The 16694-nt window shown below is 41.3% G+C and overlaps 1 protein-coding gene across 2 annotated transcripts in view; it reads left to right on the top strand.

The window, feature by feature from the left end:
• Window positions 1-16694, top strand: part of Fam214a (family with sequence similarity 214 member A) — a 99135-nt gene that overhangs the window by 22317 nt on the left and 60124 nt on the right. Inside the window, exon 1 of one of the 2 annotated variants that reach the window (XM_008829775.3) lies at window positions 7148-7263. The exons of the other annotated variant lie outside the window; for it this stretch is intronic. Coding sequence (XP_008827997.1) covers window positions 7227-7263 — 37 coding nt within the window. The 5' untranslated portion in view covers window positions 7148-7226. Of the gene's footprint in view, window positions 1-7147; window positions 7264-16694 lie in introns of those variants that run through there. 2 annotated transcript variants of the gene reach the window in all.

The following is a 16694-nucleotide window of genomic DNA, read 5'->3' as shown; positions in this document are numbered from 1 at the left end:
ACTTGAACACCCAGAGCATGTCTTCAAGGAAATAACCAAGATCCATATGCACATGACACACATTTTGTGTGATAATTGTGAGAGTCACCATGTACTGATATTAAAAATGAATCCTATACCTGATCTTGATGCTTATTAAGTCTGACTAATGTGTACAGGATATTATTAGACAAAGTGTTTGTCCTGTAGCTTAGATTAAAATAACCCCCGTTCTAGCTCATTTTAAACAATGTAGTGTGAATGGTGCCAAAAAACCAGGCTAGAACATTTTCTTCCCTCCAAGATCTGAGATTTTGTAAACAAGGCTCTGAAGGCTCTGCTCCTGCAGCTCATCTGGGTCATCATAACCCGAAGCTCTGCAGAGAGGAGGCTGCTAATTAGGCCTCTTAGGTACTTTTAATATCCTAATATCAGAAATGTGTTTTGGCTCTTAATAACACAGTATTTGGGGGTTGATCTTTGGCCACGCCAACCACTGAACAATCATCTCAGGGAATACATTGCTTGGTGTCCAAGTGTGAGTGGGAATGAATACGGCTTGCATCTTTATCCCTGGGTGGTCCTTCAAGGTATAACATTTTGTTTTTTAATAATTTTTAAAAACTGGCTTAGCTGTTTCTACAACTGTTAACAGAATTGAATTTTAACTATTGTTATCTTTCTTACAACTTAATTATAAAGGTGTTAAACAGGACACTAAAAGACCTTTAAAAACAATCATAGAAATCTTTGGTAGTCATGGTTAGTTTCATCCCATTGTTATTCATCTATATTGCCCATTGTGCGTATGTGCATGTGTGTGTTCATGTGTGTGCATGCATGGGAGTGGCAGGGATGAGGAGGTCTTTTATCATAGCATGGCCCTCATGTGTGTAAAGGTAGAGAAGATACTTTTTCTTTTTGAGTTTTGGTGGTGCTGGGAATCCGATTGAGGACATTGCATTAGCACCACTCTACCACTGAGCTGCATCCCCCAGCCCAAGAAGAGACTTAAATTCTTAAGTTGTCTGAAAGCCAAGTACTAGGCTAAGTGATTCATGGCACTTAGAGAAATTATCATTACCACTTTATAAGTAAGTAAGCTCAGGTATCTTTGATAGCACAGCTTTTAAGTGGAAATAATCCAGGACCCCCCCTAGACCACCTGGCTCCTCTTCCCCATTGTGTGTTGCTGCACTAAGTGACCTTTCCAGTAGTGAAGCTGGAGTTTGTACAAATGCATCCGTACTTTCATCTTTGGACTTTGACCCAGGCCTCAGCATGCATCTTGGAGTAGAGTATTGTATCCTAGGTGTGCAGCACCTTGCTGCTTCCCAGCTAATGTTATCCTATTGTGTTTGAGCTTTATAATGCACTAAGCATTTGGAAGCCAAGCTTAAATTCACAAAGCTGGTTTTGAACTCAGATTTGTGGTTCTTGAGCCAGTATCCTTTTCATTTGCTTCACTTCCTCCGAGTAAGTGACCTTTGTTAGTGAAATAGCAAGACTCCACAGACGGAACCTTTACTGTCCACCTCAAGATTCAGCTGCAACCGCATCAGGGCTACATTTCCCTGTGTTACCAGCAGTGTTTTGATGATAGATTGCTGGGGGTGGGGGGCGCAGTGTTTTGGTTTGGTTTTTTGCATTGTTCTAGGGTTTTTTTTTGTTTTGTTTTGTTTTCTGAAGCTGAGGACAGAACCCAGGGCCTTGTGCTTGCTAGGCAAGTGCTCTACCACTGAGCTAAATCCCCAACCCCTGTTCTGTTTTTTATAGTGCTGAGGAGTGAGCCCAGGGCCTTGCACAAGCACAAAGACCACTCTACCACTTAGCTGTATCCCAGCTAATAACAATTTGGATGTGTAACAGAACAGTAGTGGCAGTTATTAATGGTTAGTAGACAGAAAATGTTAATGTGAGGTTTCTGTGTTTAAAACTTATTCTTGGGGCTAGAGCGATGACTCTGTAGTTAAGAGCACTGGCTGCTCTTGTGGAGGACCCAGGTTCAGTTCCCAGCACCCATATGGTAGTTAACAACTGTTAGTAACTCCAGTTCTAGGGGATTTGATGCCCTCTTCTGTCTCCTAGGACATTGTATGACATAGGTACACTTATATACATACAGGCAGTACACTCATACACATAAAATAAAAATAATTTTTTAAAAAGTTAAATCTTAGGGGCTGAACAGATAGCTCAGTGGTTAAGAGCACTGACTGCTCTTGCAGAAGACCTGGTTCGATTCCCAGTACCCATATGTAGCTAACAACCATCTGTAACTCCAGTCCAAGGGATCTGATGCCCTCTTCTGATCTCCACAGGTATTGCATGACATGGATGCACTTGTACACCTGTAGGCAATACATTCATGCACATAACATAAAAATAATACATAAAATATTTTAAAAACTTAAATCTTATTCTTGTATAATGCCATATCTGTTACACACACACACACACACACACACACACACACACACACACAGATATATATTCCTGACCTAGCCTGTAATCCCCGCTACTCACCATGCTGAGGCAGGAGCCCAAGTTTAAGGCCTGCCTGAGCTGCAGAGTGAATTCAAGACCAGCCTAGGCAGTTTATTGAGACTGCCTCAAGAAAGTCAAGTAGAAAGAGGACTGAGCTAGTGGTGAGCACCTGTAATCCCAACACTTCTGAGACAGAGGCCAGAGGGTCACCTGAAGATGAACCCCCCCTGCCCCGGCTACATAGTGAGTTTGAGGCCAGCCAGGGTTACATAGCAAGAATGTGTTTCAAAACAACAAAAACAAAGCAAAACAGAAAACAAACAAAACAGAGGACTGAGGATATAGTTGTAGTATTCAAAGCCTGAGGTTGGATTCTCAGTGCCACACACACCAAGTTGTTCTGAGACGCCAACAGTGTCTAAGTGCCTGTATTAGATCCAGGAAGCCCTGAAATTGAAAGCTGGCTTTATCTACTTAATTCTAGTTTCTTCAGCAGATAACAAGCCAGTTTTCTCAGGTGTTGGGTAACAATTGTCTAAGGGTCAGAGGAGATGAGCATGTCACAAATTAGCATGGCACCTGGCTTCATAGTACACAGAATGTACACAGCAGCTGTTGAACATACAGCATATTGCTTAACCTGTACCTTTGAACAGGCCTTTTTTCCCACCAGCAATATTTCTTTTTGTCTTGAAAGTATCAAAGATTGCATGATTGTGTCTCAGGTATCTTACTGTCAGCTACTTCAGCTAGCAGAAAGCATAGATAATCTGAAACATTTTCCATTTTCTATTTGAAATATATTGTTTAAAAACACACAAAAGATATGCTTTCCTGTTTCCTTACATTAGAGTAACAAGAAGTAATTTCTTGAACTGGACATGTAGAGCACATACTAGGTAGGGCGCAGGGGGAAGGTGTAAGACTTGAAGGCCTGGGACCAGCACTTGTGTAGAATCTCCTGATGTTTAGATTTTTAGCTTACAGACTTGAGATGTGCCCTTGCTTTATAGCACATTGTTATAGCTTTTTTTCCACTAAGATTAGCAACCCAGGGGAAAGCAAAACTCTTTCATAAATGTATAAAATGCCATTCAAAACTTACTGGAGGGGCTGGAGAGATGTCTCAGTGGTTAGGAGCAGAGGACCTAGGTTCAATACCCAGCACCCATATGGTGGCTAACAACCATCCATAACTCCAGTTCCAGAGTATCTGCCCTCTTCTGACTTCCATGGGCATTGCATGACACAGGTGCACCTACCTACATGCAGGTAATACACTCATACACATAAAATAAAAATAATGAATAAAATATTTTTTAAAAACTTACTGGATTTTAAAAACTTACTGGATAGACATACACAGGTGCTAAGGATCCGAGTGCAACCAATTATGACTAGTAATAATCAGATACATACAGATTAGAGATGCATGTGCCAACATCTCAGTGTTATTAGCAAAACAATGAGTCTTTCTGTAAGAAACAGTATATTTTAAAATGAAATGGAGATCTTTTTAAAAGGTTAAAAACTCATTCAATTTTATGTCTTACAGGGCTTATACTGAGTTCAATATTGTATAACTGTATTAATTCAACAGCAAACCTAAAAATTTTATAGCCACTTTTGAAAGAGATGTTTCTTTGCTCTGGAAACTGTTAATAAGTATGTTAAAGCTATAATGAAATGCTTCTTCTAAAAAAATTTTAAAAATTAAAAAAAAAAACTTGCCGGAAAACCAGCAGTGCAGAAGAAGCATTTAGATAAATTTAATTCTCTTAGTTTTTATTTTCAAGGTGAAGCATCTCTTGGAATAGATTACTAATTTCTAATTACCAGTTACTAAATTACTAATATATAATTTGTAACTACATATTCAGACTAAATAAATTGAATGTTTTTTTTCTGTAAATTCTCCTTTTTTATTGTTTACTTTTTATTTTCTGGAAAAGAGCCTCACTATGTAACTCAGGCTGGCCTCAGACTCTTTTGACTCCTCCTGCCTTAGCCTCTCAGGTACTGGGTTTACAGGTGTGCACTACACCTGGATTAAAAATTTCCTTTCTTGGGGGCTGGAGAGATGGCTCAGCAGTTGAAAGCACTGAATGGTCTTGCAGAGGACCTGGGTTCAATTCCCAGCACCCACATGGTGGCTAACAACCATCTGTAACTCCAGTTCCAGGGGGATCTGATACCCTCTTCTGACGTCCTTGGGCATTGCATGAATCAGGTGCACTTATACATATGCAGGCAATACACTCATACACATAAAAAATGCAAATAAATAAATGAAAATATAGAAAATAAAGCATTTTAAAAAAAATAGCTATGACTGAGAGGAAATGCTCCCAGTGGACCTTATTAGTGTTGTTTTTACTTTTGAGATAGGGTCTCACTGTGTAGTCCATGCAGGCCTAGAACTCAAGGGCTTCTTGCCTCCCCCTCCCCAGGGTCACAGTTGTTATTTCACCATGTTCAACTGGGTTGTATGTGGTTCTATTTTTTGAAAAACAGGAAAACACTAATGTTGAAATATAATCCTTTAGTCACAGTTTAATGTGATTCCATTTGGCTTCAGTAATAAGCTTTCAGAGATGACTTCCCCATCTGAGCAGTGGACACAATACCTTCTATGCATATATGTTCTATTCATCTCTGGTCGATTTGGAATCAAGGGAAATGGCATGGGATTTATTTGGTGGTGCTAGGTGAGCAGCTTAACAGACAGACATGGTTCTGCCCTTTGCAGCACTGACAGTGTGATGGTGCAGACCCCTTAAAGCATTTTGTTTGTGAACAACTATTTACATTCTTTGTCAAGTGCTAAGAGGGGCCTGAGACTCGGCCTTCATCAGAATGTTTCACATGTGAGGTAACTGATGCTCTTAGTGGTTTCATGATTATCTGTGTCTCATGTGTTCATAAATGGCAGGTTTGTGTTTTCAGCTTTTCGATCTGTCCCCTGTACAGGTCCCTGAGTTACCTGTGTCACAAACTCATTTCATGTTTGGTAGCATTTCTGTTTCTTACAGGGGTCAGGAGTCAACAATGAGACCAGATCTAACTCTACAGGGCTGTGTTTGCTTATGTACTGTAGCACCCTGGGGGGCCCAGAAACTTCTTCAGGGATTAGTAATTTTGTGGATTCTGGGATTGTTGGGAAACTGCAGTGCTGTTTGTGGCTTTTCCTATGTAAAAATAGCCTGGAAGTGCTTGTGGGGTGCTTAGTAGCCAGTGTTTCCATCACCCTGCTCCCTCCCACCCAAGACACTCCCAATAAACAAAGCTGAGTGATAAACAGTGTGCTCTGCTGCTTCAGGCCTAGCCTGCTTCGAAGACCTCTAGGAGCTGCCATGAGAATGCAGTCACTGGAGGGATGCAAATAAGAAGGTCCTGTTGCTTTATCTCTGGAACCCAGTGGCCTGGTTGTTGAGCTGTTCAGGAAAACATTTCTGAAAGGTTTCTAATCCTTCCTAGCTGTTTATCCCGGCTACCTGAATTGCCTCTCCCCAGCAGCTTTACAGGGACTGGGGATATGATTTAGTGGTAGTGTGCTTGCCTAGCATACATAGGCTCTGGGCTCAATTCCCTACCACCCCTTTGAAAAAAAAAAAAAAACCACCCAGCTTTGTCAAAAGCTTTGGGGAGGTTTTTCTGTTATTAATGTTTGTAGAGACCGTATTGATCAGTGCTCTGAGGCCCAGTACTGGAAACCTGAAAAATACCTATAGTTTCTATGTCCAGGTATCTTTAAGATAAAGTAAATTTAGTTGAGTGTCATTGTTTTATGTAACAAGAAGCCTTGCACAGAAAATACCTCCCTACATTGTCAGGGGTCACTAAGGTTATGGTTTCTCCTTTTTCAATCTTTCTGATCAACCTGCTACCCTGTTTTTGCCTCTTGTAAATCACTGTGGACCCGTGAGAAAAACAGCTCAGGCCCTTCCAGGTCCTGCCTTCCTAGGAATTTGTAGTCAGAGTTCATAGCTGTAGGCAGGTGCAGGTTGATGCTGAATTCTGATAGCTGTACATTTCTGTCTTTTCAGTTTTGGAGGGTTTCACTTGCTCACTTGATTCGCTTGCTTCACTTGATTTACTTGGAATGTGAGGTGATAAAGGATCCCCTGGCTGTCTTGCTTTGTCCTTGGTTTTATGTGCAACACTAACTGAAATCAAATTTTACCTTACACACTTCTGTTTTTTAAAAGCAGTTGGGGCACTGGAGAGATGGCTCAGCCATTAAGAGCACTGACTGCTCTTGCAGAGGACCCGGGTTCGATTCCCAGCACCCACATGGCGGCTACGAACCGTCCTAACTCCAGTTCCAGGGGAATCCAATGCCCTCTGCTGACCTCCGCAGCATTGCCCGACACGGGTGCACTCACATACATGCAAGCAATACACTCATACACATAAAATAAAAATAATAAATAAAATTTACTAAGAGCAGTTAGTAGTACACGCGTTAGGAGCTCTTGCTGGAGCCCCGGTGATTGACAGCTCACTGTTCTTTCCTTTCAAGTTGCCTAAACACAGCTGAGTTCTTAAGAGGAGCAAAGAAAACAAGACAGCGCTGCCAAGCAGGCAGGAAGAGGGAGCACCCCCGCGTCCAATCAGCGGAGAGCGCTGTTGCTATGTGGCCCTGCTCTGCTGCCTTTGTGAGCAGCTCGGCGGTGCCCAGGCTCGCTCTCCACCGCTGCCCGCATCTGGATCCCTCAGTGACTGACAGTGTAGCTACTGACAGCCCGGAGGATTCCAGTATGGTTTTCAGTGGGAACAAAGGGCTCGGCAGACAAGGTGTGTAACGAGGTGTTTTCAGCAGCTTTGTTGTCAGGCGTCCAGTTTTCCGTGTTGTCGATCATTGTAGTGCTGGCTTTACGGGATTTTTAATAAACAGGTTCAGCAATTTGATTGGACTTTGGAAAATCATAGGACATAGGGAATTTTCCTTTGCTCCATATAACCTGTTATTACTATTATTTTTTGAACAGCATTGCCTAGAAGATTATTGAAATGCTAATCTGAACAATGAGTAGGAAGAAAAGAAACCAGATACAATGTGCTCACTTTAATGAGGAAAAACTGGAGAGAATTGAGACTACCAAGAGGGAAGGGGGTTAGGGAGAAGTGTCAACTATGTGTGCTGGCAGAAGATACTTTAAGATCAAAGCTCTTAAGAATGCTTTGGAAATAAGTTATATATGTTTAATTGAATTACATATTTCTGAGCGTGACCAAGGTTGTCAGGAATTAGTGTAGTGGGTTTTGATAGGAAGGGATGGATGCCTGCCTGTTCATATGCACTGTGAAGATGCTCCCTGACATTGCACAGCCTCTTAATTAATGGATCTGTTGACTAGTTCTGTGCAGTTCAGATAGAAGGCAGTGCTGTAATTCAGCAATGAGCCTTTTAAATGTCCATCTGGAAAATAGAGAGCAAGCAGTTTTGAAGACATGTACCACAGATGTTTAAGATAGGATTTTAAAACTGCAGTTGGCCTCCAATGTATAGTTCCACATCTGAGAGCTCATACTGCAAATACAGTAAATTGTTCTTAATTTAAACCACACTAGTTCAGTAATTGAACAGGATATAGGGTTCAGTTTGTTTCCATGAGCTTGGAAAAAGCTGGCCTATCTAACAGATTATATAAGTCTTCAAGTATTTTTGAGAAACAAGGAGGGTTTTTTTTTGCATTTTTTCAAATACTGTGAAATTAGAATTTACATAATTGATTTAGCTAATGATTCTTTTAAGCTAATTAAGGCAGAACAGATTAATTAGCATATTTTCCATTTTATGAGCGATCAGTGCTGAGCCATAGCTAATGTGGCAGGGTTTCTTGCTTTGTTTTTCAGCAGTAGGGATCAAACCCCAGCCTTGTAGATGCTGGGCAAGCACTCTACCTCTGAGCCACCTTATCAGCCCTCAAGTTTTCTTTTACTCAGTTGTATAAGATGTTCCTTTTTAGTTCTTGCAGTGACTTGTATCTAGTGAATAAAGTTAAAGTTCAAAGTTAATATAAGGACTTCTTTATCTTTATAAATATTATTCTTTGAAATAGGATTGGGTTTTTTTTCTTTTCAAAAAGTACTTGTAATTAGAAACTCATAGAAATCAATATTAGCCTTTTTGATAAGTGAAGAAAAGCTGTTTCTTTTCTTTGTAAATAACTCAAAATATAGCCATGCTTTTGTGCCTTTCAGTGCTTATTTTTAACAATGTATATAATTATGTCAAGTCTGACTTGCTGGTAACACATTCCCAGCACTTGGAAAGCTGAGGCAGGAGGATCAAAAACTGGAGGTCAGCTGGGCTATATAGTAAGATCCTGTGGGCTTTTTTGTTTTGTTTTGCTTTGCTTTTTTAAGTACCCACATGAAGTCAGTCAGTCTGGTTTCCCTTTCTGTTCATTATCACTAATTACTCATTCTGTTTTGTAATTATACAATCATAAGAGCCACAGTTTTACCTAAGATGCTTTGCTCTCCATTTCCTTTTGGTTCATTTTATAGGAATAAGCAGAGCTTGTAGGTGCAGACTGTCTTCATGCTGCAGATCTGGAAGAGAAGGCAGCGTGCTGTGAGACGGCGTGCTGGCCATCACTCCAGCCTAGCCATGTGCACAGCAGGAATACTCTTGGCAGAACCAGCCACCCCTTCCTTGCTCAGCCTCTCAAGATGCTTTCTACACTGGAGCATCTAGAACATTCAATGTCAGAGTCTCAGGGTAATAGACGTTTAGAATCTGGTCGTTAGAATATACTGCTAGCTAGTTTAACTCTGAATTCTTTATTTGACAGCAGAATTTTTATTATCTTCTATGTCAGACCTGTAATTTGGTTGTACGCTTTTGTACTTTGCTTGATAAAGAAAACATAGGTTCTCATATTTATCAGGTACAGTGATGTAAAAATTTGCTGTACATTTTGAAATTTCTAGGCTATAATTTATAAATACTATCTCATTTGCCATTCCTAAGGTTTTGTTGTTGGTGGTGGTTTTTTGTTGTTGTTGTTTGTTTGTTTGTTTGTTTGTTTGAGGGGGAGAGGTAGTGACACTGGGGATTGAGCCCAGGGCCTCGAGTGTCTAGGCATGTGCTCTGCCACTGGGCTACTTTCCCAGCGACGTTCCTAATTTCTGTTATTTAAAATTCCATGATGAACCCAGGTGTGGTGGTGCACGCCTTTATTCCCAGCACTCAGGAGGCAAGTCTCTATGGGATCAAGGCCAGCCTAGTCTATGTATTGAGTCCCAGGCCAGCTTGGGCTACAGGGAGACCCTGTCTCAAAAAAAAAAAAAAAAAAAAAAAAAACCTTGATAATGGGAAGAGATAACAATCTGGGTTGGTTTTTTTCTTTATTTGTTTTGCTTTTTAATCTAGGTGGTGAAATCTTTTAAAATCATTTCTGCTTCAGTCATTATCACAAACATTTAATTACTTAGCTCTCTAAATGTCACCATAAGTAGCTTAGAATGCTCAACTATTTCTTGTTGAAATTCAGTACTTATCTGTAGCCTGAATCCAGGAAGATTTTCTTTTCTTTTTTTATTTTATTATTTTTATTCTACATGTATGAGTGTATTACCTGCATGTGTGTAAGTGGCCTGTGAAAATCAAAAGGTATCAGCTCCTCTGGAACTGGAATTATAGGCAGTTGTTAACTACCATGTGGGTGCTGGGACTCAGACACAGGCTCTCTGCAAGAACAGTCAGTGCTCTTAACCGTGGAGCCATCTCTCCACCCCTGGAAGATTTGCTTTTCATAGCCAACTGGACAGCGTATTTGAACTTAACTCTTTCGTTGTGTATTTCCCACTGCCCTCCCCTTCTCTCCCTCTTTCCCTTCCTTTTCTTTTTTAAAATATTTTTCTGTTTCTTTTCTTTCTTTGTTTGCTTTTTGGGTTTTTTTTTTTTTTTTTTCGGTTTTTTTTGAGACAGTTTCCCTGTAGCCCCAGCTGGCCTGAAACTCACTATGTAGACCAGGTTGGCCTTGAACTCAGAAATCCACCTGCCTCTGCCTCCTGAATGCCAGGACTAAAGGCGTGTACCACCAGGCCTGGCTGTCTTTCTTTCTTTTGAGACAGTGTCTCATTTTGTTTCTTGATTGATTCTCAAACCCCTGAGCTCAGGTGACCCTCCTACCTCAGCCTCCCAAGTAACTGGGACAGAACTGCAGCACCCCAGCTTCAGGCCGTGCTCAGGCAGTTTCACAGATCAGTGCTGCTGTTATACATACTTCACTGCTTTTGCAAAATACAACATATCTTTATTTTAATCTTCAGATGTCACTATCTAAAGTCGAAGAATTGAATCATAAAAATATTGTTAGTGATATTAATCAGGTCTGGTTATGTAATCCTTTATACCGAGGCCTGGTTGTGGAAATGGCAGCAGAAAACTGTTCCTTAAGAACCTGGAGTCATTTTCTTTTTTCATTGGTCCCATCAGTCCTCACTCAGAGATTCTGAACATCAAAGGAAATAAGGTTTATGGTACACATGAAGACAATAAAATTACAAATCACAGGAAGTAGTCAAGATAGAGTATAAAAAAATAATCAGGCCTAAGCCTTAAACACAGGCCTCAGATTTTGCTAGAAGTTTCATGCCATCCAATGTATGAGAGGGAAACTGGGCAATCAGTTATAAATGTCCCTGTTCTTTAGCATGTTTTATTACATGTGTGGCATTAAAATTTGAGTTGAATACTGGGCATGGTGGGACATGCCTGGAGCCTTGGTAGGCTGAGGCAGGAGGATTGTGAATTCAGTGCCAGCCCAAGCTACAGTGAGGTGCTGTGTCAAATAGTAATGATAATGATAATGAGTATAATAGTAATAATAATAATAATAATAATAATAATAAGGCTTCTTTTCGTATTTTGAGGTTGTTTTGCTTTGTTGAGGCTTGAGAGCTATGTGACCTGCCTCTGTGGACCCTGGGCACACTTTCACATGTTGACACCATGGCTTCCTCATCAGTGTTATATGGTTTCAGGGTGATGATGGAGTCTCAGTGAAAGAATGCAGAAACTGCTAGATAAGGCCCAGTGTCAACTTACTCTAATAAATTCCCAAAATGTAAACTTGCTGACATTTCTCAGTATTATGAAAATCTTGCCCTGAGTTTCACATTGATAGATAGGCCATGTTTCTCTATTTTCTTAGATACATCATGATTTGGAAAGTCATAGAGATATGAGGATGACTCAGAAGGAAGTAGGGCTGATGGGAAAGTGTGTGAGAGTCAGAAAACAGCTAATACTAAACAGTGGCAAAGAAACAGAATGAGTGGAGTCAGGAAGTGGAAAAGAAGCCTCTGTGTCTCTGCAGCGTTGTGTTATGCAGCATTGTGTTGCTGGTGTTTGTGCACATCCCACCCTGCAAATCCCAAGCTGCTCTGTCCTGGGGGTTAGTCACTGGGTAGTAACCTACTTCTGGATTTTCTTTTGGGTTCCTCAACTAGAATTGAGCAAAGATGAATTTGTAATTGCTGCTCATATTAATGACCAGGGATGGCCAGCTATTTGGGAGCCAGAAACTGAACATCATAAATATAATGAGTGTTACTGTTAAAGTATAAAAACTTCCAGGATAAAAATGGGGTGGTAAGCTCACACTTCAAAATGAAAGTGGTCTGAAAATACTCTCTTAACCATTTTAGTAAGTACATTAATTTTTTTTTTTTGGTCTTTTTGAGACAGGGTCTCCCTGTAGCCCCAGCTGTCCTGGAACTCACTATGTAGACCAGGCTGGCCTTGAACTCACAGAGATCCGCCTGCCTCTGCCTCCTACATGCTGGGATTAAAGGCGTGTGCCACCACACCCAGCTGTACACTAAATTTTAAAAAAATTTTATAAGTGGTTTTTAAAAACTTTTAAAATTTGGGCTGGAGAGATGGCTCAGTGGTTAAGAACTCTGGTTGTTCTTGCAGAAGATCCGGGTTCGAATCCCAGCACCCACATGGCAGCTAACAACTGTCCGTGACTCCAGTTCCAGGGGCTCCAACAGCCTCTTCCATCTTCAGCAAGCATTGCATGACACAGGTGCACTTACCTACATGCAGGCATAACACTCATACACACAAAATAAAAATAATAAAATATTTTTTTAATTTTTAAAAAATGTTTATTTTATGTATATAGGTGTTTAGCCTACATGTATGTACATGTATTCATGCATGCAGTGCTCACGGAACCAGAAGAGGACATCGAATCCCCTGAAAGTAGTGTTATGTACAGTTGCTAGTCACAATGTGGGTGCTAGGAACTGAACCAGGGTCCTCTGCAAGAGCAGCCAGTTAACTGCTGAGCATCTCTCCAGGCCCCCAAAATTTTTAATGGCCACAGGACTTTCACTGCTTTGAGCTGGGATAATTTATTTTATTATGTTAGGGGGAAGATTTAATCTGGGTTCCATCCTAGCTTTTATATTTTCATTCTTAATACTAAGACTGTGTGTGTGTGTGTGTGTGTGTGTGTGTGTGTGTGTGTGTGTGTGTGTGTTTTGCTGGGGATCAAACCCAGGGTCTTGTATATGCTAGGCAGACTATCACTGAGCTACAACCCAGCCCTAGTGCTAAGATTATTTGATTTCTATATAAATACCGTTTAGTCCTATAGCTTGTTGAAGGTACCATTTAGTTTACTGAGAATCAGAAAGCAAGCAAACTTAGAAGGGAAATAATGCTTCCCAAGATACCCCATTCTATCACGACTGAGTGGCACAGCTAGGGTGCTGTCCATATGGGGCCCACAGGTTACCTTACAGTTGACAGAAAGGGAACAGAACCCATTTAAGAGTGATTCCTGATTTGCCCTCACTGCAGCGTGTGTTTGGGGCAATGTGCACTTACCCTGGATCACTCCTCTCTAAAACACCCATGCACTGAAAATCACTATTTGATGTGTCTTGTATTGACTTTTTGGAGAATCTGTTGAAAGCCGCCAACCTTCTTCCTAGGAAAAATAGGTATACCTGTGTTATATACACACATAACTTTACAGAAAATACTCAGCAATTCCTACATTCTCTAAGGTTAAGAAGTTTTGTGAAACATTTTATTTTTTAGTCAGAAGCTAAAAACAGTAATTTTTTAAAACTTGAAGCAGAGCATGATGGCATACACCTGTAAACCCAGCATTTGGAAGGTTAGGCAAGGAAGATTGCCACAAGTTCAAAGCCAGTCTGAGCTGCACAGCTAGTACCAGACCATCGAGGGAGGCCTACATAACAAGACCTTGTCTCAAGAACAAAACAAAACAAAAATAAAGCCAGACATGGGTGGGCACACACTTGTAATCTCGGCACTCAGAGGTGAAGGCAGTAGACTCAGGACTTGAAGGTCATCTTTGGGTACATAGTGAGTACAAGGCCAGCCTGGGCAAAATAAGAGCCTGTCTCAAGAAATAAACATAACAGCGCTTGGGAAGATGGTTCGGTGGGTAAAACATTTGCCACTCAGACATGAGGACCTGAGTTTGAATCCCCAGAACCCACGTAAAGCAGGGTACAGTAGTACGTGTCCATAATCCCTGTGTTCTTACTATGGGAGGCAGATTCATGTACCAGCTACCCTGGTATGCACAGCAGTGAACAACAGGAAAGGAAGGTGGAAGGTGAGGACTGACACCCAAAGTTGTCCTCTGACCCTCACATGCATGGCATGGCATGCACACTCCCACGCTCACACATTATACACACATAGATGCAAAATTCAGGTGGAAAAGACTAGATAAGGCCAGGTGTGGTGGTGCACACCTTTAATCCCAGCACTAAGAAGGCAGAAGCAGGTGGATCTCTGTGAGTTTGAGGACAACCTGATCTATAGAGAGTTCCAGGCCAGCCAGGGCTACACAGTGAAATCCTGTCTCAAAGAAAATGTAAAAATAAAAAATGGACTAAATAAGAATCTCAAGATACACTTGTAAGCAAAATAATTGTGCTGTGAACACTGGTGCTGTTTTCTTTTTAGCCTCAAAGGAGATGGTAAATGTGCCAGTGTGCACTCGGAAGTGACTGCTTGTATAGGGTGTCCTGACGAAGCCCAGTTGTCCCACACTGACTTCTGTATTCTGGATGGGCTTCTGGCAAAGAACCAAGCACAGAAAGACCAGTCTGAAACAGTGCCTACGTCTCTGAGCTGTAGGTTGAGACTGGAGGACAGTAACTCTGGCCTCAGGCTACCATCTGGCCTCAGGCCACCATCTGGACTCTTACAGAAACCATTCTATTCTAGAAACAGCAGGCTGATCTCAATGCCTCCTTCTTCCATCTTTTATTAAGATGGTCCAGCTGAACTAAGGTTGCTGTGTGTGCTCAAATTTCTGAAGTCCTAATTAAAAACATGTCTGTTTCCCATCATCTTTTTTATTTCTCCTGGAGTCTTAGGTTTCACACACACAAACACACACTCAGTGGAAAATATGAATACAAGAATGCAGAGGGAGTGAGGGTCATGCACGTGGCAGGGGGACAGAGGTTGAAAGGACAGAGTGTGTTTTGGGGGGCCAGCCTATGTTGTAACCATATTCCCACGAGGTAAAAATACAAGACTAAATTAGGTTAGGCTTAAGGATAAGTTTGGAAAGTTATATGCCAGTTCTTTAGTAAGGCTGGAACAAAGCAAAACAGCACTAAAAGATGTCTGCCTTTTAGCAGAGGATTCCTCTGAGCTCTCAGCTAAATCTAGAACTCGCAGTTTTGAGAGAGTCGCGTTTGCTTTCTCCTGTGATGGGCTTCTCTCAGACTGTCCCTGAGCTCTTCCTGTGTGGACCATGGAATGACAGCACCACATAGCTGGGAATGTTTCCACAAAGGACAGTGACAAGGACAATATGTTCTACTCCGGCGTTTCAGGCCCCAAGACAGTGATGAATTGAGGCTAATACTTTACAGTGAGCACAGAGAAGTGAAGTTAAATAGGGTCAGTGAAGATGGAAGGCAGTAAGAGCTGTGTTGCCCTGAGTTTATGGCCAAACATCTGGCTGAAAGCATTAATTCGGCAGCCTGTACTTTAAGGAAGCAAAACGAAAGGACACCAGGGACTTCACGAAGTGGCACCAACTAGCTGTGACTCTTAGAACTTCCTCTGATGAGTTCAGACCTTACTGTTCCCAGGTGCTTTGATGTATCCCTGTTTCTCTTATCACATCACAAAAGGGACCAATCCCTGTTGTCCCCACAAGGGATGTGGCTTGTAGCCTGCCCTGCCCCCGGGTGGTGGTTCTGGTGGTGACTTAATTCTGTTTTTGCTCAGAATAGCTGAATTTCACTGATAGTTTTGACACCTAAATATCAAATGCATCTTTTTCTACTGGGTCTTCTGGCTGATCTTTCAAGTTACTTAGAGTTCAGAAGTTTTCTTTGAGACTTGTTCACCCCCAACTCCTTACATAAGCATTCTGTAGGTTCTATGGGATCGGTCAACCCTAAAAGATGCTGAGGCCTAGAAATTTCCATTCATCAATATAGAAAGTAGAACTCAGAATGCCTTTTTGTTTTTGATGGATTCGAAGGTCTTGTGTTTATGTTTGAGTCCACGAATGACTACCTAAAGCAGTTTGCTTATTTTAAAATGACTGTTTCTTGTCCCACTGACAAGAAATACATTGATAAAATAGGAAATAGTTGGCCATTAAAATATGAAGTTTGTGAAGATCATAAGTAAATCATTATTTTGTAAAGCAAATAAGGAACTTTATCACTTAAATCAGAAAGAATTCAAAAATAATAACAAAGCCAGAGACAGCATTGAATGTTCATTCTAGTGCCTGTTCCTGCCAAACACAAGACTGTTGGTCGTGGGCTGGTGAGATGGCTCAGCAGGTAAAGCACTTGTTACAGGAGCCTTACAATCTGAGTTTGAGCCCCAGAGCCCATATAAAGGTGGAAGAAGAGAACTGACTCCACACGGTTGTCCTCATGCACCACACATGCACACACACACACACACACACACATACATGCACACACACGCACACACACAAACACACAGAGATTATTGGCCTTGTTTTCAAATAAAGATGTGTTTTATTTGTGAAAAACTTTAGGAAGAAAAAGTAAATGTAGGATCTGTTCCTCAGGGTCCGGTGGGCTTGGGAGGAGCCCCTGGCTCCTTTCTTTTACCAGTTCCATCTACGTGAAGATAAGTCAAAGGTCCTGCTCGACCATTGTTGGCTTCTCTTGGAAGCATGGAGGAAATGATTCCTCTGTGTTGACCCTCC

Source organism: Nannospalax galili, unplaced genomic scaffold, assembly GCF_000622305.1.
Source record: "Nannospalax galili isolate Female #2095 unplaced genomic scaffold, S.galili_v1.0 scaffold213, whole genome shotgun sequence".
NCBI classification, from domain to species: domain Eukaryota; kingdom Metazoa; phylum Chordata; class Mammalia; order Rodentia; family Spalacidae; genus Nannospalax; species Nannospalax galili.
Note: the sequence above shows the minus strand (reverse complement) of the source record. Positions and strands in the feature narration are given on the sequence as shown.